Below are 27,500 nucleotides of genomic sequence, written 5' to 3'. Positions count from 1 at the left end.
TTCTGGCCAGTGAATCTCTATTTTTCATTTTTCCATTTTTTACACACACACACCACACCACAGACACACACACACACACACACACATACACCAATACACAGCCACAAAGCCACACACCAACACACAAACACATACACACCAGCACACACCAACATACAGACAGACAGACAGACAGACAGACAGACACACACACACACACACACACACACGCATACACACACATGCGCATGTGCGCTCACAAACACACCCACACCCACCCAACAACAAACACCCACACACCCACACAACACACACATACACACAGAGAAAACAATTACAGCCATCCACAGTCCCACATACTGATACACTATTCAGGCAGGGCTCATCTCGGAGCTCACATTAAAGTCCATTCAGAAAAAGATGATATCCTAGCTTTTGGCCATAAACGGGTCAAATTTTGAGTTTTCGTCACACTCGTTTTGGCAATCCCCCATGGAATGCTCTTCAAATTGTGTTTTTGAAGTCTATTTCTCCAAAGAGCAATCCATAACAAGAATAGGATTTCGGCCAGGTTTTGCCCCCAAAGCACTGAATTGTGGAAAAACCAAGAAAATCCAGGCTGTTCATTTCACTTGCTTAACAGTACATTTGCTGTTCGAATCCCAATTGAGGTACTAGTACCCTTTTTGGACCCTTTTTGGACCCTTTTTGGACCCTTTTTGGACCCTTTTTGGACCCTTTTTGGACCCTTTTTCAAGTTTCGAATCTCGCGGCACTGCACAGTGTGCCACAAAATCGCCAAATACGGGAACTCTCCAGAGCCAGCGCTCATCTTTTTCTGAATGGACTGTAGTAGGATTCGGTGATATGCAAGCATAAAGAGATGGGAGGAGAAACATAGCAGGATGGAAGGAGACGCTTACTTGCAGCACAATGTTTCTAATCTAACTGTTAGGCTGAAAATCAATTGTACAACGCTGGTTTGAACGTACATTGCAGCTTCAATAAGACGAAAACCCAATCGAGAGCAGGAAGCTCCTACTTCGTACCCCAGGTACACTAAACCTGTGACTAACGGCCACCCCTTGGGGCCAGAGAAAGTGGTCTTTAGTGGCAGGTGGTCATTAGTTAGAGGTTTGTACCGCATAACCATTATGCGAATGCGAGACCGTCCGTGCCTGGCGCAGTGGTCTGTAGTACCAGGCTGGTCGCTAGTCACGGTGGTCTTTAGTTACAGGTTTTACTGTAGTACCAGGCTGGTCGCTAGTCACGGTGGTCTTTAGTTACAGGTTTTACTGTAGTACCAGGCTGGTCGCTAGTCACGGTGGTCTTTAGTTACAGGTTTTACTGTATTTCGAATTGCAACATACTTCTAATATATTGCAACATTCTTCAAATATTGTAGCAGTGGTGAGGCTTCCTGCCGCTTCATTCATAAAAAAGAGCAGACTCGCTCTCTTTCCATTCACTCTGCAGACGTTAAACTCGAACTCATTTGATCAATTTTTTACAACAATAGAGACTAACACTATATATGGAACCATACACACATGGTCTGGACAGTCTGTAGTCGAAAGTGTATATCGTATCATGAAACATGGCATCCGAGTTCCACAGAGCCACTGCTGAAAAGAGGCGCCCAGACTGGCCGCAGTTTCCCTTGGCGCTTACATGGATATGCATGTACCAAACCCAGTATGCACAGCAAGCATACCTTAGCGGTTTCACGACAGAATCCAGTTCGGCAGATCGCCGAGCTGGAGGAAACAGGACATGTCGTTCACTGACTTTGCGAAGCAGAACGTTGTAGATCGAGAGAAGGCATTGCTGCACTGCACATGTCTACATCCAACAACAATGGCCACACAAACACATTCACATACCAACAATCGCCACACAAAACCTGATATACACATACCACACTTTGACACCATAGCCACACAGACAATCACATTCCAATACACAAAGAGCGCCCATGTGTACGCCTCACCCAAACTACTAACAGTTAGTAAACAGAAAAGGAAGAAAAGCTCAAAAACCAGACAGTGAACATGTTACAGAATGTGGACAGCATGGACCAAGGTGTCTGTTGGAACTACAAATTAAACGCCAAAATGCGGCCATCAGACGGAAAACAATTGACCGATAAATTTTCCTTTGGTGTGTAACTCAAAGTTTCTACTACTATCTCAAGTGAACCCAAATACCGTAAAATCTTTTATAAAAGCCGCACTGGAATAGAAGCCGCCCTCGAATAGAAGCCGCAATAGTGGGCCCATCAAATCACACATAAGCTTGGTTTTAGTGTTCACATACATAAAAATACCTGTCTTGTATAGAAGCCTGTCTCATATAGAAGCCTGCAAAATTTCACCAAGAAAGTGATAGAAGCCGCGGCTTTTATACAAGACTTTACGGTACATGTATCCATTAATCCAACAGAGTCCAGTATTACTGCTTGCCACATGATTGTCTTGCAGCTGTACTGTGATCCAAGCAACAGTAATAATATAGAGTCGGAACAAGACTTACCTCACTGGCGGGCAGTATGCCACCACCGTATGCTTGACGCAGGCGTGAGAATTGTCGATCAAGCTGACGAAGATTGTACGTTAGCGCTAACCAGTCAACTGCATGCTGAAAGGTGCATGCAAACACCGCCTCTGTTAGGCTGTACACAATGTGACATGCACACACACACACACACGCACACACACAAAAACGCACATACACACACGCACGCATGTACGCACACACACACACACACACACACACACACACACACACACACACACACACACACACAGACACACACACGCATTTGACGACACGTAGAAAACAGTTAGGCATACGTCATATTTTGTTGTACGAGTTACCTTTGAAAGTTTGGAGAAGTAACGTTTCCCCGCGCTCTCCTTCAGGAGAGTGAACCGTTTTTTTAATCAAATGAAGTGAAGGAAGGAATGGAGCGGGGTACTAGAGCGTACGGACGGCCAGTGTCACTGTGGAGTCGTGACTTGCAGCTGTTCCGCTTGTTGGTCACCCGGAGCTCCGTCAACGCGGGCATGGAGCTGATGCGAGCGCGTGGCCAAGGTTGCGCTGACTGGTTGGCGGCCGCTAGCCGAGCTCGACGACATTTACTACGGCCTCAGTAACGGAGCTGCCACACCGGCAACGCAACGGCTGCAGAATCATGGATTGTTCAAGTCTGCCTTGTTCGTGCTGCCAATTAAATGTGTCATGCAAGTAATGTCTTCTCCCTGAATGTTCGAAACCGTTTTGCAAATTGTCTGTACATGTGAAAATGGGTTACCCATCTAGTGTAGTTTTCCACTACGTGGTTCGCGGCTGTAGTTAATATCCTGTACTTGTACAGTCTCGTATTACTATTACGTCACTTTGCAACTAAATGTATGTGCTGTCAGCTGTAATGATATCTGTAGTCATCTCTTTCCTGTGGTATTTGTTGAAGTAAATTTGACATTTCGTAGTCAGCCGTTTTCAGTTATATTTATTGAAGTAAATAGCTGCCATTTCGTGTGTTTCTTTTAGGATTTATTCCTTTTTGCCTATTCTGCAGTTACATGTGTGTGTGCTCCTCATTGGCTTCGCTCGTTCCTCTTTTCTTTTGTTCATTTGGCCTATGCGAAGGCTAGCCAAGCTTGCTTGGTGATGTGAACGCAAACAAGCATAATAATAATAAGAATAATGGAATTTTCCGGAGGAGGAAGGAGGAAACTGTAGTTATCACCAACCCTCACCGCGCCCAGCTCACGCCGCTACCGCGTGCGGCCTGAGCTGGGCGCCCTGCTGTGCAGTATGGAACTGTCCTCAAGCCAGTCACGTACTTGGCAGCCCAGTGGCCTGTCTACCGGATCCCAGCGTTTAGAAACGCCAAAAGCGGCAGGGCCAGTCTCTTTTTTCGCTATTTCCCTTCTTCCAGGCCAGGCAGGCACGGCTTCATCTTAGAGCAGTAAATAACAGGTAGGGACTCAGCTCAGTCAAGCTGGACTCAGCGTGTCAAGCTGGACTCAGCTCAGTCAAGCTGGACTCAGCGTGTCAAGTTTGGCATAATACAAGAAGCGCGCTATCCCCAAACAGTTGTGTGGTTATTGTGTGAGTGTATATGCAGGAGTCCGTGGGCACGTGAGGGGGGGGGGGGGGGGGGAGTGATAAATAATAATACGTCATCTCCCTTTCCATCGTCATCATAACATTGGGCTTGATTGCCCGTTTGACTTGCGATGTGAAAATACCCCAAATACAATACAATCTCTCGTGAGCAATCAGGCGCGCAAAGCTCCCTACGAGGTTCTACATGAAGTCGAGAATGTCTAGCGTGAATACAGATAGTCAATGACTTCAGGCAAGACAACAGGTCGGACGAGCTGCCCAGGCCTCACCACCACTGCCGTTTCTGTGCTGCCTTCTCGATACACACGTATGTACACTGTATATCATGTGCACATTCACATGTCTGAAGGTTTGTGGTTTTTCAATAAAAAATAAAATAATATAAAATAAAAATAGGTGCTTGATGTCCACACAGATACGAAACGAGGGAGCTGTCAGCTCTAGACCCTCGCTCTGCTCGGCATAATTATACCTATCTCATTGTACGTGCTAGTCAAGCTGATAGAAACACTGATTGCATCAGCTTGAATAACACGCATGATGATCTATATACGTACTAGGCATAGCAAGGACCCGGAGCTGGAAGATCTCTCGTTATGACCTCGTAAGACACATACAGTCAACTTCGCATATAACGACACTCGGCGGGACACCAGAAAAGTGTCCTTATTCGCGAAGTGTCGTTATACCCGAAGTCTCATTATGTATTACAGTTGGATGGGACTTTGCTTTGGGCATGGAAATTCTGTCGTTATTCGCGAATTGTTGTAATATCCGCAGACGTTATTAGCGAAGTTGACTGTAACGCACTCATGCTCAAACATATGGGAAAACCACCCCCCCCCCCCTCCCCCCCCCCCTGACAATGTACACCAACACACACCGGCTTCTTGGATAAAAACTTTAGTTGAAATACATTATTGTGAGAACTAACATGAACAAACAAACCAAACTACCATGAGTTGAGAACACTTCAATCAAAAACAAAAAGGTAGACAGGAAAGGAGCCACTCGCTCGCCGTGCATGCTCCGGCCCGAGAGTTGCAAAACTGCGCACGCCATGCGTGCAGCAAGATGTCAGCACGGTGTACACATGATACAAATAATGACGTACAATTAACTTCGCTTATAACGACACTCAGCGGGGCATCGGAAAAGTGTCCTTATTCGCGAAGTGTCGTTATACCCGAAGTCTCATTATATGTATTACAGTTGGTTGGGACTTTGCTCTGGGCATGGAAATTCTGTCGTTATTCGCGAATTGTCGTTATATCCGAAGTCGTTATTAGCGAAGTTGACCGCATGTGTGATAACAAGTGTAACGAGTTGTCGTGATGTCATAGTCACGACGGAATTAGTCAGAACAAGTGCATACACTAACAAACACACACACACACACACACACACACACACACACACACACACACACACACACACACACACACATGCACAATAGATAAGCAGGCTGACATGCAAACACCGCAGCACACATGCTTACTATGATCTGGCAGCTAGCTCCGTGATCTGCTGTTGCATGGCCAGTCCATCCAGGATGATCTGCGTATCGGCGGAGATTGACACATCTCGCGTAACGTGTACACGTGCCGCACCCTGCTTGCCATCCTCTTCATAACCATCACCACCGTCCATGGTGGACAGAAAGCCTAGCTCCAAGTCACTGATTCCCATAGTACTCGGCAAGGTCGGTACGGCACACTGTGAAACACACAGATGTCGTAAAAAAAAAACCCATAAGCAACACCAGTCATTTTACATACACACTCAGACGTGGACTCAGACATGCCAATCGCACAAGCGTTGATAGCGACCAGCTATGTTAGACATAGCAACTTGTGCTGGGATTACACCATTCAACAGCTTGCAAGGCTGATGAATTGACCGGCACTAATTTTACACAGCTGACTGAAGTGGCTTTTTTCTGGCCAGTGAATCCCTTACACACATACACAGCAGCAGGAGAACCTGCCCCAGATCTTTTGCCCTCACCTGTGCTTGCCCAGGCCCGTAGCCTGCATGGAGCACGGGGGGGGGGGGGGGGGGGGGGCACGTGCCTTCCCCCCCCCCCCCCCCCCCCGCCTAAACATGTCGACCAAGGATCAACATGCACATAACGACCATGAATGACATGTTTGTTTTTGTTTGTTTGTTTTTTCCAAAAAAAAACACACACACCATTTGACGGCACAAAGCAGCAAGGCAGCGATGAGACATATAGAATGGCAGGAGTGGGGGAGAGGCAGGGGCAGCTTGACCGACCATAGGGTCTCGGCTTCATTGCAACCCAAGCGCTCCACAGAAATAAAAGATTTAAGAAAAAACGCAGGGGGGGGGTAGACAACTGGGGATTACGGGGAAAGGTATGCACAATATCAGAGAGTCAAAGAAGTGAATGGAGGAGGGAACCGTGTTAGAACTTTTTTTCGTCTTTTTTCTTTTTTCTTTGATCCATAGCTAGCCTGTCCGTTGGCCACTCCCACCGGGTACTGTCCGTTGGCCACTCCCAGGGGATGTAACATGGTAGCAGCCATCCTACACATGCGGCCGTACACCCCCCCCCCCCCACCTAGAAGGGGGACCAGCTACGCCCCTGTTGCCCATGACAACCATGGTCACCATATGAAAGGTGTTTCCTTCCCACACTGGAGCTCGCGCTTTTCCGCCGCGTTCACTTGACACTTGACTGAGTCACGACTGTTATCCACTGTGAATGCGATCGCGAGCTCCGGTGTAGTGAGCAAACACCTTTCCAACAACATCATCACCGAACCCCGTTGCCATTATGTTGTTACCGCATGCTACAAGCAAAACCGGGGCTCTTCCAAAACAACCCTATGCACATGCATCTCACCGCAGCAGGTGCTTGCGACGGATTGGATTTGGCAATATCCGATAGCTGGCTCAGCGCGAATTGATGACAGACGCCGAGGAAAACGGACTGGTTGTCGTCAGTGTCGCTGAAGTGATGCCCGATATCGATAACCAGCTACACAAGACGCATGAAATTGTGGAGACACAAAACAGAAAACATCTGGCTGGCTTCACAATAAAAACATGCTTGGAAATCTTCCTTGGGTGTTGAAAGATTCCAGATTAAGGCCTGACGAGAGTCATCAGTGACATCTTGCAGAAGGCAGTGTTTGTAGGTGTTTGCTTTTAGAACAGACAGTGTTCACAGGTCATTGCCAGAAGGCAGGAGAGAGATTCCAATGCATTTGATCTGAACACCAAGTCGTGTCGGTTTGCTCACTCGGGATTCACACATGCAGCATAATCGGTGATATGGTCCTAAGAACTTGGACACATGTATATGTACGCGCCAACCTACACAAGCCGACAGATACGCAAAAAGAATAAAAAGTTTTATTCCGAGTTCCTTGAGTGAACATCAGAAAACAGTTTTCTATTCTCTGATGATCGCTTAGTGCAGGAAACTCTGGAGTAGAAACACTTTTTCATCTTCTTATTCTTTTTTTGGAACTAGCTCTGCCTTTCGGTATTGAGAACTCTATTGGACAGCCTGGAACCACTCTGTTTTACAAGCCTACAAATGAAAATCTGAGATGCAAAACCCGGTAAATCCATTTCATCACATTTTGGATAATGGCCAAATAAGGATTCATTTATGTGCGATTTGTAACTAAATCCAATTTGGGTTCCAGTTTTGAAATAGATCTAGCCTGATTTTGATCGTGAAAGGTTGCTTGCTGGTGCCACTGGACCTTTTAATCACACTGAGCTGAAAATCTTATTTTCTCAAATTTGGTGCTTATCGGATTTTGCATTTCAGCTCTTCAACTATATCCGACAAAACATAATCAAGTAGCGTGCTCCACTGTCCGAAGAGTGTATTCTTACTTCACGTGCTTCAAATTGGAACTGTATCAGTGCTGTCCAAAGAGGTAGCTTGCTCTCAACATCCAGCACTTCATAAGACAGTGTCGATCCCAAAGTGCTTAGAGTCTACAGTAAAATAAACAACACACACAGACACACACACACACACACAGACACAGACACACAGACACACACACACACACACACATACACACACACACACACATACGCACACACATACACACACACACACACACACACATACACACACACACATACACACACACACACAGACACACACACACACACACATACGCACACACACACACACACACACACACACACACACACACACACACATACACACACACACACACACACACACACACACACACACACATACACACACACATACACACACACACACACACACATAATGGCCAATGTAGTCGGAAAATGTTGGGCGAGCTCTTGGGCTATCCATAGCATGCGCGCCTAAATCGTCTTGGTGAGTTCTTGCTGCGCTGACTTTTGGCTTGCGCTCTCCTTTGCAGTGTCCCTGAGCAGCCACTGCAAATTATTTGAGCGAAGGTGGAAGGCCCGTCTCATATCCTGACATTCCTGGGCATTATCCTGGACTGTGAGAAGATAGAAGTCCGACTCCCTGACGACAAATTGGCTGACATCAAGCGTCCGTTGAGTGCAGTGAGCATCAACCCCACCATGTCCCAGCGCGAACTCGAATCGCGGCTCTTCTGGGAGAAACTCTCCTTCGCTGCAAGAGTCATCATACCCGGCCGGACATCTATGCGGCGCCTGTGGTCTATTTGCAGTCGCTACCAACAGCCTTTCTACCGCATCAGTCTGACTACCGAGTGCCAGGAAGATATCCACGCGGTCGCGGATGCTGTTGCGACTCACTCAAGAGCAATCGCTTTGGCTGTTTGCAACGCCGATCGCTCCACCAGTTGATCGAAACCAGCACACTGGTGTATCCCAATTATCCGTGTTGTGAGAAAACGTGGGTATGCTTTGGGCTGTGACTTTCCACTGCATGTAGCCACTTGGCTATCCCGTTTCCTATGCACTGCTCTGATCCATTCGGGCGCAAACGCTAATTGGTTAACACACACGGGTGTATGAAAATCAGAGCATGTGTCGCGAACTGCTGTTCACGAATATTTGAAATGCAAATAAATTTAGTGTTCACGTCTTACTTGAAATTCCTGTAGTTTCAGTCTGCAACTACGTCGCCTTTCTTCTTGTCTACCTCAGTCTTTCCATTATCTGACAGTGCTGCTGCCCTCACCTCTAGCTAGGTGCAAGCACCCTCCGCCAGACGCGAACTTCATTCTTATTTCTTTAAAGACTCTCAAATTTATTTTTTCTTCGCGTTCACTTTCGTTCTGCAGTTTATTATTTCTTTATTTCCCTTTTTTGCTAACTCGTGGTACATGCGCTCCATGCGCCACCATCTTTGTTTCCATGGCACCACAGTGCACCTGACCACGCGATCGTTACGTAGCTCAGGCCCGAATGGGTCTGGGTGCGCTGCGTTGTGATTTATTTGGCCTCGCCAAGTACGCTTGCTTCCGAGTACCGCCGTTTTCAGAGCGTACTCAATGTGCGTCTCAGTTCCTTTCTCCGTTGTTTGTGTCTCCTTGGTATTGGTTATTCTTCTTCTTGACTGAAGTGTAGTTGATGCATGGACAATGGTGGCTTGTGTTATAGTAGTGTAAGCGTGTGCATGGTTGCAAAGTCTTCTATATTCTATTATCAAATCGATAAGATTTTGACAGCATGACACGATATGGCATTGTGTGCGGAGCTCCGAGCGCAGCCTGCTCTGTCAACTCTTCACGTACAGATACATGAGCATAACTTGCTTGGACAGCATGCAGTCAGCATTGTGTTACAGTGTATTCATTGGAAACTGGCACCCTAACGTTTTGGTGTCTCTCTCACATAGTTGTAGATATCGTGAAAACAACAGTACATCCTGCATTGTGTGACCCGTGCAATTACTCCTTGCCACATTTGAGGCCACAAAAGTCCAAGAACAGGGAAATAGAAACTCAGCCAGGTTTTACAAAATTAGGACAGGTATGCCATAGCAAAATGTGTGGAGAAGCAGATCCCAAACCCGGATTTTAGAAATTTAAAGTGGGTTTTTGATCCTCAATTCGGCCCAAAATTGGACTTTCAATAGCCAGCGGGACTGTTTCCGATAAATGGACTGCAGTTGAGAATTACACGCATTAAGCTAAGGGTTAGACGTACGTGTATTGGTGTGAAGCAACGCCCATGGCCGTTCACCATTCCGTCCGTTCCATCTTGATGCCTACGAAGCCATTTCCAACACCGAGACACAAAAAAACCAACGGAGAAGAATAGAGCGCCACGCCAGACACAATTACAGAACGCATGCTGCCGGCTGGGTGCAGAGACTGGTCCGCAGGAGGACCGGTGGAGGCAGTTCTTGACTGGTCCAGCCATACCCTAGCCTTTCATACAGTTTGTGTATGATATGGAGGGTAGTGACATGACTTTCATACAGTTTGTGTATGATATGGAGGGTAGTCACATGACTTTCATACAGTTTGTGTATGATATGGAGGGTAGTCACATGACTTGCATACAGTTTGTGTATGATATGGAGGGTAGTCACATGACTTTCATACAGTTTGTGTATGATATGGAGGGTAATCACATGACTTTCATACAGTTTGTGTATGATGTGGAGGGTATACACATGACTTTCATACAGTTTGTGTATGATATGGAGGGTAGTCACATGACTTTCATACAGTTTGTGTATGATATGGAGGGTAGTCACATGACTTTCATACAGTTTGTGTATGATATGGAGGGTAGTCACATGACTTTCATACAGTTTGTGTATGATATGGAGGGTATTCACATGACTTTCACACAGTTTGTGTATGATATGGAGGGTAGTCGCATGACCTCCTCAGCAGTAAACACACGTTAGCGGTCAAAAGGTTAGTCCGGCCATAACTCACGTGATGTCGATGCGAATTTCATCATTCAATGGATCACCAATGGACCTACAAAGAAAAACACACGAATATACACACGTTTACATGGTCGTGCAATTTGAAACTCGGGTATCGGGTAGTTTTGTGCCTAGTTGTTGCACTTTCTGACTGTATGAAGTATCTAGTTACAGTGGTGGAGAGTTACTCTTAACTCGTTTTCATATGTCCTTTTCCTTTCTCGTTAGCGAATTAAAAGTACACAGCTGTATGCACGAGCAAAAGCAGCCAAATGTACAGCACTCATATCAGCCAAATGTACAGTACTCACATCAGACTAAGCTACATGTCTTCGCACCAAATGTACAGTACTCACATCAGACTAAGCTACATGCCTTCGCACCAAATGTACAGCACTCATATCAGACTAAGCTGCCAAATGTACAGCACTCACATCAGACTAAGCAGCCAAATGTACAGCACTCACATCAGACTAAGCAGCCAAATGTACAGCACTCATATCAGACTAAGCAGCCAAATGTACAGTACTCATATCAGACTAAGCAGCCAAATGTACAGCACTCATATCAGACTAAGCAGCCAAATGTACAGCACTCATATCAGACTAAGCAGCCAAATGTACAGTACTCATATCAGACTAAGCAGCCAAATGTACAGCACTCATATCAGACTAAGCAGCCAAATGTACAGCACTCATATCAGACTAAGCAGCCAAATGTACAGCACTCACATCAGACTAAGCTACATGTCTTCGCACCAGATGTACAGCACTCACATCAGACTAAGCTACATGCCTTCGCACCAAATGTACAGCACTCATATCAGACTAAGCTGCCAAATGTACAGCACTCACATCAGACTAAGCAGCCAAATGTACAGCACTCACATCAGACTAAGCAGCCAAATGTACAGCACTCATATCAGACTAAGCAGCCAAATGTACAGTACTCATATCAGACTAAGCAGCCAAATGTACAGCACTCATATCAGACTAAGCAGCCAAATGTACAGCACTCATATCAGACTAAGCAGCCAAATGTACAGTACTCATATCAGACTAAGCAGCCAAATGTACAGCACTCATATCAGACTAAGCAGCCAAATGTACAGCACTCATATCAGACTAAGCAGCCAAATGTACAGCACTCATATCAGACTAAGCAGCCAAATGTACAGCACTCACATCAGACTAAGCAGCCAAATGTACAGCACTCACATCAGACTAAGCAGCCAAATGTACAGCACTCACATCAGACTAAGCAGCCAAATGTACAGCACTCATATCAGACTAAGCAGCCAAATGTACAGCACTCACATCAGACTAAGCAGCCAAATGTACAGCACTCACATCAGACTAAGCTACATGTCTTCGCACCTGTATTATCGTACATGCATTTTCGACGTAATTCACCCCCAGAAAAACTTGGTGTGACGTGCTTGTACCATGATGATGGTCATATTAACAGGGTTGATGTTGTGCTTATTTTAATTCGCGATTCAAACGGGTTATGTCAAACTAAGCGCGATTAAGCGATTCAAATACGTTCATATATCCAGCTCGAAAAGAATAATGCAAGACCTGATCAGTGATTATGCAGAGTAAGTGAGTGAGCCGGATGACTCTCATGCCGTACTTACAGTGCGCATTGCTCGCCCACCGACACGCGGTGCGTCTTGCGTACACTGCTTTCGTACAGCTCCTCGTTCTCGCTGATGCAGTCCAGTCGTCCCGACAACGCCGTCTTCGCCGAGTGCACCGTGTCATGGTCACCAACACGGAAACGTACCCGGACGTTCCCGTCCAGCACTGCCAAAGAAAACGAGCAGGTTGAATACAGACACAAGCAGACAGTGTGCCTTTGCGAGATACCGCCGCCATGGCAATGGTAATCCGGTCGGAGGTCACCGGGGCGATGGCTATGCAGCCATGAGTACGCATGCACAAAATATGCACTGCATGCAACGTTCTGTACGCACTGAGGGCGCCAGCCCCGGTCATTCGACCGGACTTCCATGTCCACGACAGTACATCGACCAATATGAAGAGAGATGTAGCCATAGATGGACGCACACAAAGATAAACTGAGATAAACACGGCGAGAAATAAAAAAAGAAAGAGAGAGAGAGAGAGAGAGAGAGAGAGAGAGAGAGAGAGAGAGAGAGAGAGAGAATGAGAGAGAATGAGAGAGAGAGAGAGCAATGCGGGGAGAAAAGACAGAAAGAGAGTGTGTAAGAGAGAAGCATAGAGACACAGACATGCTAATGTAATTACATGCAAAACATGTCAAGAACTAGAATCAAGAGACATAAAAACAGTGTTGCACCATGTATGTTTGTATCCCCCACGCTACTCTCAACACGTCAGTTGCAATTTGAAATTACAACTGACGTGTTGAGAGTAGCGTGGAGCGGCTTTACTAAAGTGATGCTTTTGGCAGCCAGGTTGCATGAAATATGACGTTGAACATTTTAGAACATAACGCTGACATCAGTCTGCATGTGCTATATCAACACAATATTCTTGTATTGTATTGTATTTTTACTTGGGCATTCCCAACAGACCCTAAGGTCTTCTTACAGGGTGCCCAGGATGAATGAATTTGTTAAGTTCCTGGCGAAATGAATTGGGGATACGATTTGTGCGAAGGGATTCGGGAAGCGCATTAAAGCGGCCAGCACCAAAGCAGGAAATAGACAATACCTTGGTCTCCATCCGTCAAGACCTTCAGCACTGCAGACAGGTTGAAACAAGTACAGGGACATACATACACACACACACACACACACACCACACACACACACATACACACACATGCACGCACGCACGCGTGCACACACACACACACACACACACACACACACACAGACGCATGCACGCATGCACACATACACGCACGCACACGCATGCACACACACATACACCGACACTAACACAGATACACCATACCACACACATGTACATGTATGTACATGAAACACACACAAGCATAAACATTTGTGTGCACAAATATACGCGCATAAAAAAGAAACATAGACGCATAAACACATAAACACGAGAAAATAAACACACACACACACACACACACACACACACACACACACACACACACAAACAGACGCAGTCAGCGTGCGCGGGATTACGCACAAAATGTCTTCTCTATTGGGAAGGATGGGAACCCGGTGACTGGTACCCAGTCAAATGCTAATCTGCCTGCGTACAGTAACAAATCCACACAAACACGATATGGGAGTGTTTCCCTTTGAACCAGACATTTACTAGAAACATCTCTGCAAAAATCTATACACAAGGTGCCCATACATGCACCAATAGTGTGACATCAACAAAGAGAAGGATTGGGGGAGGGGAAATGGACGAAAAAATTCACGATTAGCATGAGACTCGGCTGGAGAAAGAAAGAAAGAAAGAGAGAGGGGGGGGGGGTAGAGGGGGAGTCAGAAATTTCACGGATATGCCCAGACTTGCTGCGTGGAAAGCTCTGCAGTTGTTTTGGTGCTACAAGAAGCACTTGCCATGCCCCTAATCCTCACCGCGTGCATGCAGAACAAACGTTGGCGGAGGTTCCCGATTAACACGACTAAGCTCTTGGCTCGCTCTCTTGCCATCAACACAGAGACACTGAATCCAAAGAGATAAGGGAAGAAAACCAGAACACACAATACAGATTGATAGTGTAAGACATGTTAAATATAACGAGGAAGCAAATTAAATGTTTTAACAAGTTACATTTCTTCGTTATATCTGGTTCTGCTGAGGCTGTAATGCCTCATCTGTGTTATGTGCTGATATGCCTGAAGTGTGCGAGATCGTTAACGGATATTCTCGTTTACCTATGAATTTTGGACAGTCATGACATTTGCGACTCGTTATAATAGTGAGGTTCTGCCACATGGTAAAACGTACCAAAGTGCGTATGGAAACCTTGCCACGGTACGGGATCAAGTTCCACGCGGATTTTTTCATACCGTTTTCCTTGGTCTCCGTGTGAAAACTGAGCAGACAGAGTACTGTAAGACATGTTATTATAACGAGTCGCAAATTTAACGATTGTCCAAAATTCATAAGTTAACGAGAAGATATGCTAACGATCTTGCAGTATTCTGCCATATCCACACACAGCATATATGAAGCAGTACGGCCTCAACGGATCTTATTATAACGAAGAAATGTCATCCGCTAAAACTTTAGATTTGCTTCCTCGTTATATATACATGTCTTACAGTACATGTGGCGGGGAGTTCGAGCATGCTATGAGCATGCTACGCACAGCAGGACCGGCACAACGTACGAAAACTCCGTGTCAAACTTCACTGCAGTTGACACGGACTTTGGTACGTAGTTCCGTGTAGCAGAGATTCACGACTAACATGTCTTATAGTACCCAAGGAATTTCTTCAGCCACGTCTTTGTGAAACTGTTACCTTCGGTGAATCTCACACGATGACAGCCAAAATATACTTGTGCGCGCAGCATGCATGTAGCACAAATTATAAAGCAATCATTCGCTGTACCAACATTACGTGAAAGGTACTGCCTCAGTCACGGAAAGAGAATTGAAAAAACATTTTCAGTAAAAACAGGTCATGCCCTCTCTACTATCAGCATGTATCTTCCCAGGTCCACGGACGCACTGCCCGGGGTACAGTGCCCAGGGTACAGTGCCCGGGTTACAGTGCCCGGGGTACAGTGCCCGAGGTACAATGCCCGGGGTGGAGTGCCAGAGGTACAGTGCCCGAGGTACAGTGCCCGGGGTACAGTGCCCGAGGTACAGTGCCCATGGTACAGTGCGTAGGGGGAGGGGGGGGGTCCTGAGGGGGGATGCAGTACCTGGATGGGGTGTAGGGGGGGGGGGGGGGGTGAAGTGCTTGGGGGTGCTCGCCAAAGCACCCGTGCGCTGGTACTTGTATTTCACACACCACCTACCTTAACCGCATGATTGAAGAGCTGTTGCCTGTCAAAGGTATGGTCGGCGATTACACACCCGACAGGATGCAGTATACTTCTTATCACCTGACGGAATTTAACGCTCTCCTGAACAAGGTGGTAAACATGTGCACCCAGAACACATGGCAAGAACACAGGCATGCAAACCCACACACAAGCAAGCACGCACGCGTGGAGAGACATACGCATGCACGTAAACAGATGCACACACACACACATGTACACACACACACACACACACACACACATGTACACACACATATTATATACACACACATATATACACACACACACACACATGCGGGCACACACACACGCACACACACACACGGGTGCGCGTACATACACGCACAGACATACATATGCTCAGAAGCACATGCGCTAGTGGCTAGTGACCGTTCGTTCACTGACATTCAAGTCACATACCCTTGCATGGCACATTACACACAGCTCATGCCCACGTGTTTATTTATCTCTTAGGCGGTGCAACTTTCAGGGGTCCTGCTGCACACAGTGGTTGAATCAATATCAGCCGAGATGGGGTGAATTCCTAAAACAAGGGAGAATTCTTCCGGGCTTGCCCTGTGGAGGGCTCGGTAGGCTTCCGAAGGCTCATACCAGTGTTTCCTTGCCAAGGAAAGTGTCATGAACTAGCCATTGGCAGGAGGTGTCAGCTGCAGAAAACTTCTTTAGGTGGCACAGCCGAAGTGTTTAGGTGTCAGAGCCGAAGTGTGTAGGATACATGTTACAAACAAGGCCAGTCAAGGCAGCCCGAAGCAGAGTGCTCAATGCACAAATGTACAGAGCAGTGTACACATAGAACAGAGGGGAAATGCTGTGCAGCTGTAACTTCAAGTTTCACGTATGTTCATTGCTGTCCGATGGTCGCTGAAATGCGTGAAAATTGCAGCTACAGGTACACTGGCTTTAGCCCCTGCAGGACACGTCTATGACGTACTTTAGCCCCTGCAGGACACGTCTATGATGTTTTTGTTTTTTTTGTTTTTTTACAATGATCACAGCTCACAGGCAAAGACAAAAAATTGCATAGTGGGAGCATAGTGATGGTGAGGCTTTTTGCCCTCATGTACTTTAGCCCCTGCAGGACACGTCTATGATGTACTATATTCGTGGTAGTGTCATAAATCCTTTCCCATTTGCATCGCTGTGATACTAGTGAGAGAGTGCGTACCATCACAGAACTCAGGAGTTTCCAGGTCTGAAGAGAAGTCTGGGTGTGTGTGTGGGGGGGGGGGGGGGGGGAGGAGGGGATCAACCTCGTAGCCTAGACCATTCTTATTCACATCAGTTTGTCGACGGGTGGCGCCAGCATGTACAATGCATATGACGGCATGCTACGCTTGCTGCGCTTGGTAAAATTCTAGCCTGGTCGTTCTGCGGCGCAACATTGTGCGGCGCCCGCCAGTACTGTTATCCGTCGGTCCGGACCACCTAATCTCCCAGTGATGCAGCCATGCGGCCTCTCCCGGGTTGCCACCATTGCAAGTGTGTTATTCACCTTAATGTTATTGGGCCTAGATCTCGTTTACTGTGCGAATCGAAATAGACACAAACAAACAAACACTGGCTAGCGATTGCGAATGCCTCTCTGTTTGGAGTTCTCCGTGTGACGGTGAAGTATTTCTCGTCAGACTTAGAAATAATTATTTTAGAGGATTCACAGCATTTTCTCAAGTTTCACAAACCCAGCCGTAGCCTAGTCTGGCTATCCATCAAATACATACTGAGTTACAGCAAACACGAATTTCATGTTCTGAATCATACTCAGGGGCCATTCGTAAATACCGATTTTTTTCGAGACGATATTTCTTCATTTCTCCCCAGATCCCTCCAAAAGAACATACACATGTTTATGCAGGGGATCAATTATTACATTTTTTGAATGAAGTGTAATCTCCTCATGAAACGTGGCCAACAGCAACTCCAAACTCACCATACACCTAAGTTTTCATTGCCACGGTGACAAAACCGTGCCGCGGCTATATATTCACGAGGCTAACTTTCATATTTTGCATGTTATCCATTGCATGTTTCTACAGTGCCGGTCCAGATCGATATTTTTTTAACAAAGACGAGACGGTCACAGTCCACCCCCCCCCCCCCAAACGAACGAATATCCTCTCTAAAATATTGATATTTGTGGAGGACCCCTAACAACACAAGAACACGAGCCAGTGTTGGGAAACGATGTTACGCACGTCTACCGAGGTCTAATGCAAGAACTTCGACGATGTCGACACAAGAGTGAAGTAAATAATTTCCCCAAGGTGCTTTCCTGGCTCCTGCGAGTGCTGCAGTCGTGTGCTGGACACACCAGAAATACTTGTTTACTTGAGTTTGAATGAACATTTGCTGTGGAATGCAGGGTGAATTTAGGCCACTTAGAGTTTGCGAATGCACACTGGAGAGTTAATAGTACCTCATCTGGTGAAACATGTCCCGTTGTTTTGTAGCTGCGTCGCTTGCTGTGGTGGAAGACATTACTTGCATACGTCGCTGGAGATGCGTTGTCCGTAACGGACTTTGCTCCCACTCCACGAACATCATGCGAAATGACGGCCGTAGCGGACGCTGTCGGTCCCGACATGAGAGCGGACGTGTCACTGAACCGACCAGAACTGAACCGCTGGGCCACGTGTTAATCCTGGCGACATCTACGACAAACTAGTAAGTTTACAGCTAGGAACTGAGGAAACACCAATACTGAGCGATCTCCTGGTCCGGTACAACTGTCTGGTCTCCGCCAAAGCAAGAAAAGGTTGTGCGCCGATTCGACGGCCACCATCTCCGAGCTTCCTGGATTGGATGAAAGAAAATGCTGCAGCGTTTATATTTGATATTTTAGTGAAGCATGTTTCTACACTACAGACTACAGTACAGTACAGTGGCGTGTTGACAGTCTGATCTGAGTCAGTGTTGCGTCCATAGATCATGTTGATGTACATACAGAGTATCTGCTTGCCGCACGCGTCCTTGACTTGTACAGCTGTACACCGCATGCACACTTTATCATGTAGATCTGCATGATAGTAGATCTACGTATGGACTGTATGGACCTACACTCATACCTCTCTTATCCGGGCGCTTCGGGACCGGACACTGCCCGTAACTTCGAGGGTGCCCGTAACTCCGAATCATACATCTTGATGGGGAAAAGGCCATCGATATGACATAATTATGACGTCAATATTTCTACGAAAAGTGACAAAAGAGTAGTAATATTTCCCCTGAAACTCGCCCAAATAGTGCCCGCGCCCGGTAGACCGAAGTGCCCGTAACTTCGAAGTCCGGATAACCGAGGTATGAGTGTATCACTAAAGTATCAAGGATCATACAGTAATCATGTCACGTATGATGTATACAGTCATGTAGATTGGTAATGTGCCTGCAGGCTAGCGGCGTGGCGCTACACTGCACTGCCACTGGCACTAGCGGTCATCTGGTCTGGTCATGCTGCGCGATCTTTCTCACCGTCCGTAGACTAGGGGCGCGTTCGAATCGTCACTCTTTGACTTTTCGAGGAGCTTCGTTTTCCTGAAGACGTGGCCTTATTGGCCTCTTCAGAAAAACGAAGCTCTGGGAACCCTAGGAATGACTTGGTGCTTGTGACAAATGCAGAAAGGGGCTTAGCTTTCCGACATCCAGGTGGAAGCATGTTCCATCTGTCTGCTGCCAAAAATGAAATAGCATTCAGGCCGTAACGAGATGTAGCTCTGGGTAGGTTCAGAGCGGCTGAAGCTTGACCGCGGGTAGCAGCATTTGTGCGGCATGGTGCAGAGCGGGGGGGGGGGGGGGGGGGTAAATATCGTGCTTAAAAGAGGATTGGTGCAACGAGATAGACACCTAAAAACAAACACAAACAGCTTCAAGTTTACAGGGCGAGAGAAAGTATACAGGTTATATTTGGTGAGAATGAAACCGATAGAAGTATACTGATCATGGCCAAACACTCGCCTTAGGCACCTATTGCTGGTTGACTCAAGTTTGTCACGGAGTTTAGCAGACAAGCAGTCAACATAATATGTGCTGGCATAGTCCAAGGTACTCTGGACAATTGTCAGGTAAAACATGCGGCGGCCGGTCATGGAGACATCGCGGGGCCAGTGGCGAAATGAGGCAACCTAAGTCCTTACAGGCTTACACGGTGCCTTTGCGCACACACGCTCCACCTGCTGCTCGAAGCTGAGCGACGAGTCCAATAGGAGGCCAAGGTACAGAACATGGCTGGACTCGGGGATTACGGTGCCTTTGCAGGTGATGCTGGGGATCACGTCCAGGTAGGTGGATTAGATTCGCCAACGGGCCAGCGGGGCATATTCAAGTAGGGGTCGCACGAATCCCTTGCACTTGTAGATTGCCACTGGACCATGGTCGTCCAGGATGGGTGCTGCCTTTCGTAAAAAAACCAGCCTTTGGGAGGCGCGCAGTTGTGCGAATGTGTGCTCTGTAGGAGAGAGTTGGGTCGAGCATGAGAATTGACTCCCAGCATATTCAGGGTATCTGTCTCCTGGAGTGCTTCACTTCCAAAGGTGACTGGTGGAGCGCAGGGGGGAACGTGCTTGCGATGTAGAGTCATGCGCTGCGTCTTGGCTGGCTCAAAGCAGATACGCTACTTGCGGCCCCGCTCCTCAAGACTGTTGAGGGACCCTTGGAGGGAGGCAGTGTATTCTGTGTTCGCTCCTGGATGTCTTCTTGATACCAGGGAGTCTAGTCGTATACGACTCCCTGCTTATTATTATTATTTTTATTATTATTAACTGGTTTGAGGGAAAGAGACAAACGGTAAAAGTCTGAAGAAAAAATTGACTGTTACCACCAGGACTCGAACCAGGGACCCTCGCTTGTAGCCAGCGATGCTCTAACCACTGAGCTATGGTGTAGTCGTCATCCCAGCAGAGGCCGTTCAACATTTTCTTCAGACTTCGCAACTCACACTTCCTGTGAATCCACACAGGCGGGTGGGACGCAGCCCTCACTGTAACCCACACACTTCACGTACAAACTAGCACGCGGGGAGCCCCAAGTAATAAAATATTAACTGGTTTGAGGGAAAGAGACAAACGGGAAAAGTCTGAAGAAAAAATTGACTGTCACCACCAGGACTCGAACCAGGGACCCTCGCTTGTAGCCAGCGATGCTCTAACCACTGAGCTATATGGTGTAGTCGTCATCCCAGCAGAGGCCGTTCAACATTTTCTTCAGACTTCGCAACTCACACTTCCTGTTTTTTTTTTTTTTTTTTTTACGAGAAACCACGAACCTCGAGAACAGAATACTGCATGGTAGAGGTGGTTGCAGACGCAACTGTGGTGGTGAAAACTGGAGCATCTCCGCCGACCTGAGGTCTCGGCTTCAGCGACACTTCAGAGCACCAAAAACTGGGGAGGAGTAGGCACAGGGGGAGGGGAGGGGGGGGGGGGTACATTTATATAGAGGAAGGAAAAACGGAAAGATGATCCATGTGATAGAGGAAGAAAATAAAAAATAAAAAATAAAAAATAAAAAATAAAAAAAAATAAAAAAGGGGGGAGCCAGGGTGCAAGCAGAGAGGGTGTTCAGGGAGTGTTCAGAGGGCATCTGTGGCTGAACGCCAGTCTCGGCTGCGGAGCGACTTGTAGGCGCCTTCCTTGACTGCCTGCATTCCCTTCTGCGTGGGAAGGTTGCGTAGCAGGGCAGATGGGAGACGATTCCAGTCTTGGATCGTGGCATGGGGGAATGTGAATCCACACAGGCGGGTGGGACGCAGCCATCACTGTAACCCACATACTTCACGTACAAACTAGCACGCGGGGAGCCCCAAGTCATAACATATTAACTGGTTTGAGGGAAAGAGACAAACGGGAAAAGTCTGAAGAAAAAATTGACTGTCATCACCAGGACTCGAACCAGGGACCCTCGCTTGTAGCCAGCGATGCTCTAACCACTGAGCTATGATGTGTCGTCATCCCAGCAGAGGCCGTTCAATTATTATTATTATTATTATTTTATATATTTTACTAGGGTGTTTTCCACAGACCTAGGCTACGGTCTTCTTACGGGAGCCCCTTGATACTCATAAACTAAGCAGCTGGTAGGAGAAGTCTAAAAATATTATTTATTATTATTATGTGCTTGTTCGCGTAGACATCAGCATGGCCTGCAGCTGCATTAATGGGCATGCAAATCATGCAAACCAGCCAAAAATGTTCGCATAAGCCACTTCGAATAGATACAAAAGACCATAACAGTTTCAGAAAAAGAAGAAATATGCGAACAGAAGACAAAAACTAGGGTGCCGACACCACTCGGGCACAGATGCCCACCCAGCCGCTTCGGTCAGCAGCAAGGGCACGGAACGCCTCCAGATCGACTTTGCTTGACAAGGAAAGTCCAATCCGCTTGGCATCATCTTGTAGTAGCGTTGGTAGTGTGTGTCTTGGTCGTCCCCTCCAGCCCGCTGGACGAGGCTCTGCGAAGTACGCTCCCATGGCCAGTGATGGTGGGGAGTCAGCCGGGAGCCGGAGGACGTGCCCAAAGAGCCTCCACCTAGCTCTCAAGATGATATTGCCGAGAGGAACCGCGCCGGTACGCTCATAGAGCCTCTCGTTCCTAATCCGAATCGGGAACACAATGCCGATTAGCGCCCGCAGCTGTTTTCGGTGGAAGGCCTCAATACGGCTCAGCTGCTGTTTCGTTGGTGCCCATGTTGCACAATTGTAGCAGAGTACAGGGAATACAAAGGCATTATAGAGCCGGATGCGGAGATCCTCCGAAACTAGCGACCTACGGATCCACAGCGTCCAGAGTTTACCAAAGGCAACAGTTGCCAGTTGCTGTCGCCGTAGCATATCCTCGGCATCACCTAATAGGGACCCGAGTTTCTTGGTGGTTCGCCACTCCTCCTCGATGCGATCAGTGTGCCGTTCGATGTGCGTGTGCTCTGTTTTGGTCTCATTCACTTTCAAATCCCATTCGAGGAGCTTGTTGGATATGGTTGGAAGGAGGGTCCTCAGCCTCTCACCATCAGTAGTCACGAAATCCACATCGTCGGCGTAGGCAGTTTCAGTTGGTAACCCCAGGGAGATATCGGCAGGGGGACGTGGTAGAAGAAGAGGCCGGACATCACGCAGCGCACCCTCAAGGTACACAATGAAAAGAACAGGAGACAACGAGTCACCTTGGGGTGTGCCGCGGAGAGTGGGGAATGACGGGCCCTTAGCGGATGGGAGTACAACCCGCAGTACGGTGTCCTGGAGGAGGTAACTGATCATTCGGATTTCATCCGGCTGCAAGAACGATCCCAGCACCGAGATGAGCCGTGGCCTGCTTATACAGTCAAACGCTTTTGACATATCAATGCCTAGGATATCCAGCGCACAGCGATAGCGTTGGCATCGAGCCGCCAACCATCGGTATGACCACACAACATCTGTGGTGCTTCTGCTGGGGCGGAAACCACTCTGTGTGTGTGCAACGAAGTTGTTGACGTCCTTGTTGATCCTCCGCAGCACAATCAATGATAGAATCTACCTGAGCGCTGTGAGTAAAACCACGGGCCGTAGGTGAGCGACTGGTCCCCTTGATTTGCCAGGCTTTTGTAACGGAATAAGCGACCCACTACCGATGCTGTTCAGGGGCAGGCCTGTCTCGACGGCAGAGTTGAGGACCTGGGCGATATTGGAGTAGACAAGGGCAGGTGAGTACTTTAGCAGCTCCCCTGGCATGTTATCTGGGCCACGTGACCTGCCATTGTTCAACTTTCCAGCTGCCTGTGTCACCTCTGCCTCAGAAATGGGCCGCTCAAGCCGGCGGTACTGAATAGCGCAATCCTGGTCGGCAAGGCCCGGTCGCCGCAGCAACAGTGCACCAGGCTCTGGTGTGTACAGCTTAGAAAAGTGGTCGGTGATTTGGATGGCTACTGAGACTGGCTGTATTACTTGTCTACCCGCTTCATCATGCACAGTGATAGGCTGTTATTTTTGTCGCTGGAGTAGATGGACTGCATGAAACATCTGTGCTGTATCCTTCTTTGCTTCTACTTCCCTCGCCCGAGCATCCAGCTCATTCGATGCTAGTTCCTTTGCTCGCAGCCGGATTCGGTGTGAGAGGGTGTTCCGCCGATGCTTCAGATCAGCCACTTGCTGTGGATCCCTACTTGTAGTTATCAGCAGTCGTAACCGTTTTTTCTCTTCCGACCAGGAATGTAGCTGATCATCCATGAAACGCTGTTGCTTCTTTGGGGGCTGTGCCAGTCCAATGGTATTCTTTGCCGTTTGCTGGATGAAAGACGAGATCGATGTCCAGTGTGCTTCCGGTGTGGATGTGTCTACTGCGCCGTTGGCGATCCGATGGGTGAGTTGGGACTGGAAGTTTTGACGGCAGGTGTGCTCGCTCAATCTATGAACCTGAAACTTCTGAGCTTTCGCGGTTCTTTTTTTGTTGTTGTTATGTGCCCACAGACCATAGATCCTGCTCAGACGGGCGCGTGCGACAACGAGCCGATGGTCTGATTTCACCAGTGTCCCAGCATAGGATCGGGCATCTGTGAAAATCTGCTTCTGGTTGCTGCTACTCAAGCTGAAATCTATTTGATTGTATATAGGGATAGAGCAACCGCCGTTTGTGTTGTGCCTCCAACCTGTCCAGGTTGTCAGATGCCTAGCTGGATGTTGAAAGGCAGTGTTACATGCAAAGAGACCAAACGACTCGCAGAAATCCGCTAGCATAGCTCCGCTGTAGTTACGACGTCCACGACCATATCGTCCGGTGCACGAGCCGCCTGAGTCATCCCTCTGGCCGAGTTTGGCATTGAAGTCGCCAGCGACGAGAACGAGCGAACTGGACCCTACTGAACCCAGGCAATCTCCGAGCGCTGAGTAGAACTCGTCGAGATGGACATCATCTGCCGCTACGCGGGTTACCGTTGGCGCATACACATTGACGAGAGATAAAGTACTTCTCTTGGACAAATTGATTTGTATCGCAGCTACTCGGTCTGATACTGACCATATCCGATGAATACGTTCAAACAGGCTGTTGTGAATAGCGAACCCAAGCCCATAATGCCTGTTCGCCGTTGGTAAGCAGAATATCCTGTAGTCACCAGCTAGTTCGTCGCAGCCGTCCTTTATTTTAGTCTCTTGCAAACTGCAAATTTTAATTTTGTATTTCCGAAGGTCATCAGCAAGCTGCTGTTTCTTTAGGCTTGACGACAAGCCGCGGACATTGAATGAACCCACACCAAAGTCCTGTTCTGTACTACTGTCATTACGTTGAGACGCAAGCGTTCGAAGTGAAGAAGACATTGAGCTCCAAGAGGAGCCTGAGGAACGTCACCTCCTCATCCAAACTAACTCCCCTGGAATAGAGAGGGTCCGAATCGGGTCTAACACCCCTACGGTTCAGATGGTCGCAACCGACTGGGGCTCTACCAACTGTGGATGGTTGTAGAAAGGTCACTGTTTCCGAACACAATGTCCTCCACGGTGTTGTGTACAATGGCGTGTACATGCTGTCAACCAACAACTAAGGTACTTAAGTTAAGTCTTTACTTGTTTGAACCATCAAGGTTTACATGTGATTGTATCTAATATGTATGTTCTGCACAATCTGAGAATTTGCGCAATCTGAGAGTTCCCAGATTGCGCCGACCAGGCACGGTAAAATCGGGTGCCTGAGGTTCTGCGAGACTTCTTTGTCACTTCCGGCGTTCTCAGATGCCTGCGGGGGGGGGGGGTTGCAGGGGATGACGTCGTCAGCTGAATCGGTTGCGCTGGGGGATCGATCAGGCTTGGGGCGCGGACCGACCTCCATGAACTGTTTCCGGCTTACCGCAGCTTCAGGGCTGCTGGAATTGCTGCTGCTGGCTACCAAACTGGACATGTTGTCTGCATCATTCCGTTTCTTCCTCTTACCCAGCTTCTGACTACTGGGAATAGGAATAATCTTTGCTAAACCCACAGAGGTGAATCAGGCATCTTTCTCTTTCGCAGGCATCTTTAATTGATCAACATCTGTGCAAGCGTGTTCTTATGAAAATGTTTTCAATCGTTGTCGTGTGAACGAGGCCTTTACAGCCATAAGGCCCATGACACAAATCAATGGGCACCTGCTTATCTGCGCAGTGTGACCATGATAACTGCGCATGCGCAGTGTGACCATGATAACTGCGCGGGTGTTAGCTCTAGCACACGTACATATACCAATATGATATACCTACCTACCCATGCGGCGATAAACTACAGTTTTTTTTACCCATGATCGATCCAGAGCTAGGCATTGGCGGATAATGCTCGAAAAGGTGGCAGATTCTGCTCGAAAAGCAGTGAAATTGGCAGAACCATACAAACCTTATGCTAAGTTATGGCGGGCAATTCCTCGAATTCTGCTCCATTTCTTTATCCACATACCAAACATGCATGAAACTTACCAGAAAAGTACCAAATTCTGCCAATTTTTCTGCCGGCATTATCCGCATATGCCTATCCAGAGCTCGTTTTGTAGACTTCTCACGCTGCACAACTACTGATATTCGCAATAGTCACTGACGTCTTGCAAAGCGGCACAGGCTAGGCTCATGGACAAGCCGTTACCATGGATACCGCTGGCAGTTGGCGTTTGGCCCACTATGATGACACCGTTCACTAGTGATGGCCAGCACATATTAATTCACTGGGATGGCACTCATGGAAGTGATGACACGTAGCCAGCCCTCCAGCACCTTGCCTCTAGTTGAGTGTAGCTATGTCCATTACGTAATTGTGACGTGATTCTAATACAGCAGCACTGTATTGAAAGTGTTGATAGTCTTCAGGTCATGCTAATTCACAAGAGTTTGGATTCTGGAAAACCTTTCGTGACGTCGATATGGAACGGCTGGGAGCGAAGTGTCATTTCTACTACTGTTGACAGTATGGAAATGAGAAGAAGAGGTTGGTGCGATGGAAATAGCGTCATTTTAAAACCCTGCAGAAGAACTGAAGTCAATCAATGTTACATTAGCATTACTCATATCCTGTAAACCGCACCGGTGATATTTTACCGATTTTAGAGAAAGGAGTGTTTTCACTAAAGTTTTGCCAAACGAAACTTTGCATGTACAGTCTGGTACAATGTAATCAGGGTTTTTATATCAACTATGAATCAAAATCGAATTTAACTCGGATACTGAGCCAATATGAAACTCGGACGTTGAGCAAATAATAAAATTAATGTAGAAAGGAAAAGGACATAATATGGATACGAGTTGAGAGTAACTGTCCATAATATGAACAGGTCGCATATTGCCCGCATAAACAAATCATACGGGGGTCATGCATCTGTCCATGATCGTTAACCGGAGTTGCTTGTTGGTGGCGAGGTTGAGGCATTCCTGAATCGGCACATTCAGAGGCTTGAGGTCTTCTTTGATGTTGTCGACCCATCTCTTGTGGGGTCGTCCACGGGGGGCTTGATGTCCAAAGTATTGAGGGCTAGCTGCAGTGCCTTGTAAGATGCGTCTGGTCCTTCCCGGGCAACGTGCCCTAGCTACAGGAGGCGTCGCTCTTGACATG

General features: G+C 47.5%; 2 protein-coding genes across 2 annotated transcripts in view; both read right to left on the bottom strand.

Annotated features, from left to right (window-relative positions):
- The window catches only part of LOC135828737 (uncharacterized), a gene marked incomplete at its 5' end in the record, with an annotated part of 43,281 nt that extends 24,484 nt beyond the window's left edge, over positions 1-18,797 (bottom strand). The window contains 12 exon segments of the mRNA XM_065341159.1: positions 1,694-1,821; positions 2,512-2,650; positions 5,612-5,829; positions 6,983-7,117; positions 7,990-8,094; positions 10,249-10,309; positions 10,992-11,036; positions 12,624-12,792; positions 13,687-13,716; positions 14,535-14,622; positions 15,928-16,035; positions 18,389-18,797. Of these exon segments, the coding sequence (XP_065197231.1) occupies positions 1,694-1,821; positions 2,512-2,650; positions 5,612-5,829; positions 6,983-7,117; positions 7,990-8,094; positions 10,249-10,309; positions 10,992-11,036; positions 12,624-12,792; positions 13,687-13,716; positions 14,535-14,622; positions 15,928-16,035; positions 18,389-18,556 (1,394 nt within the window).
- Positions 18,798-22,501: 3,704 nt separating this feature from the next.
- The window catches only part of LOC135828731 (uncharacterized), a 6,603-nt gene continuing 1,604 nt past the window's right edge, over positions 22,502-27,500 (bottom strand). The window contains exons 2-3 of the mRNA XM_065341154.1: positions 22,736-23,308; positions 22,502-22,557 (exon numbers count right to left, since the gene is read on the bottom strand). Of these exons, the coding sequence (XP_065197226.1) occupies positions 22,502-22,557; positions 22,736-23,308 (629 nt within the window). The remainder of the gene's footprint in view (positions 22,558-22,735; positions 23,309-27,500) is intronic.

The sequence above is a fragment of the Sycon ciliatum genome, chromosome 12 (assembly GCF_964019385.1).
Source record: "Sycon ciliatum chromosome 12, ocSycCili1.1, whole genome shotgun sequence".
Taxonomy (NCBI): domain Eukaryota; kingdom Metazoa; phylum Porifera; class Calcarea; order Leucosolenida; family Sycettidae; genus Sycon; species Sycon ciliatum.
This window is presented reverse-complemented; position numbering and strand designations above follow the sequence as displayed.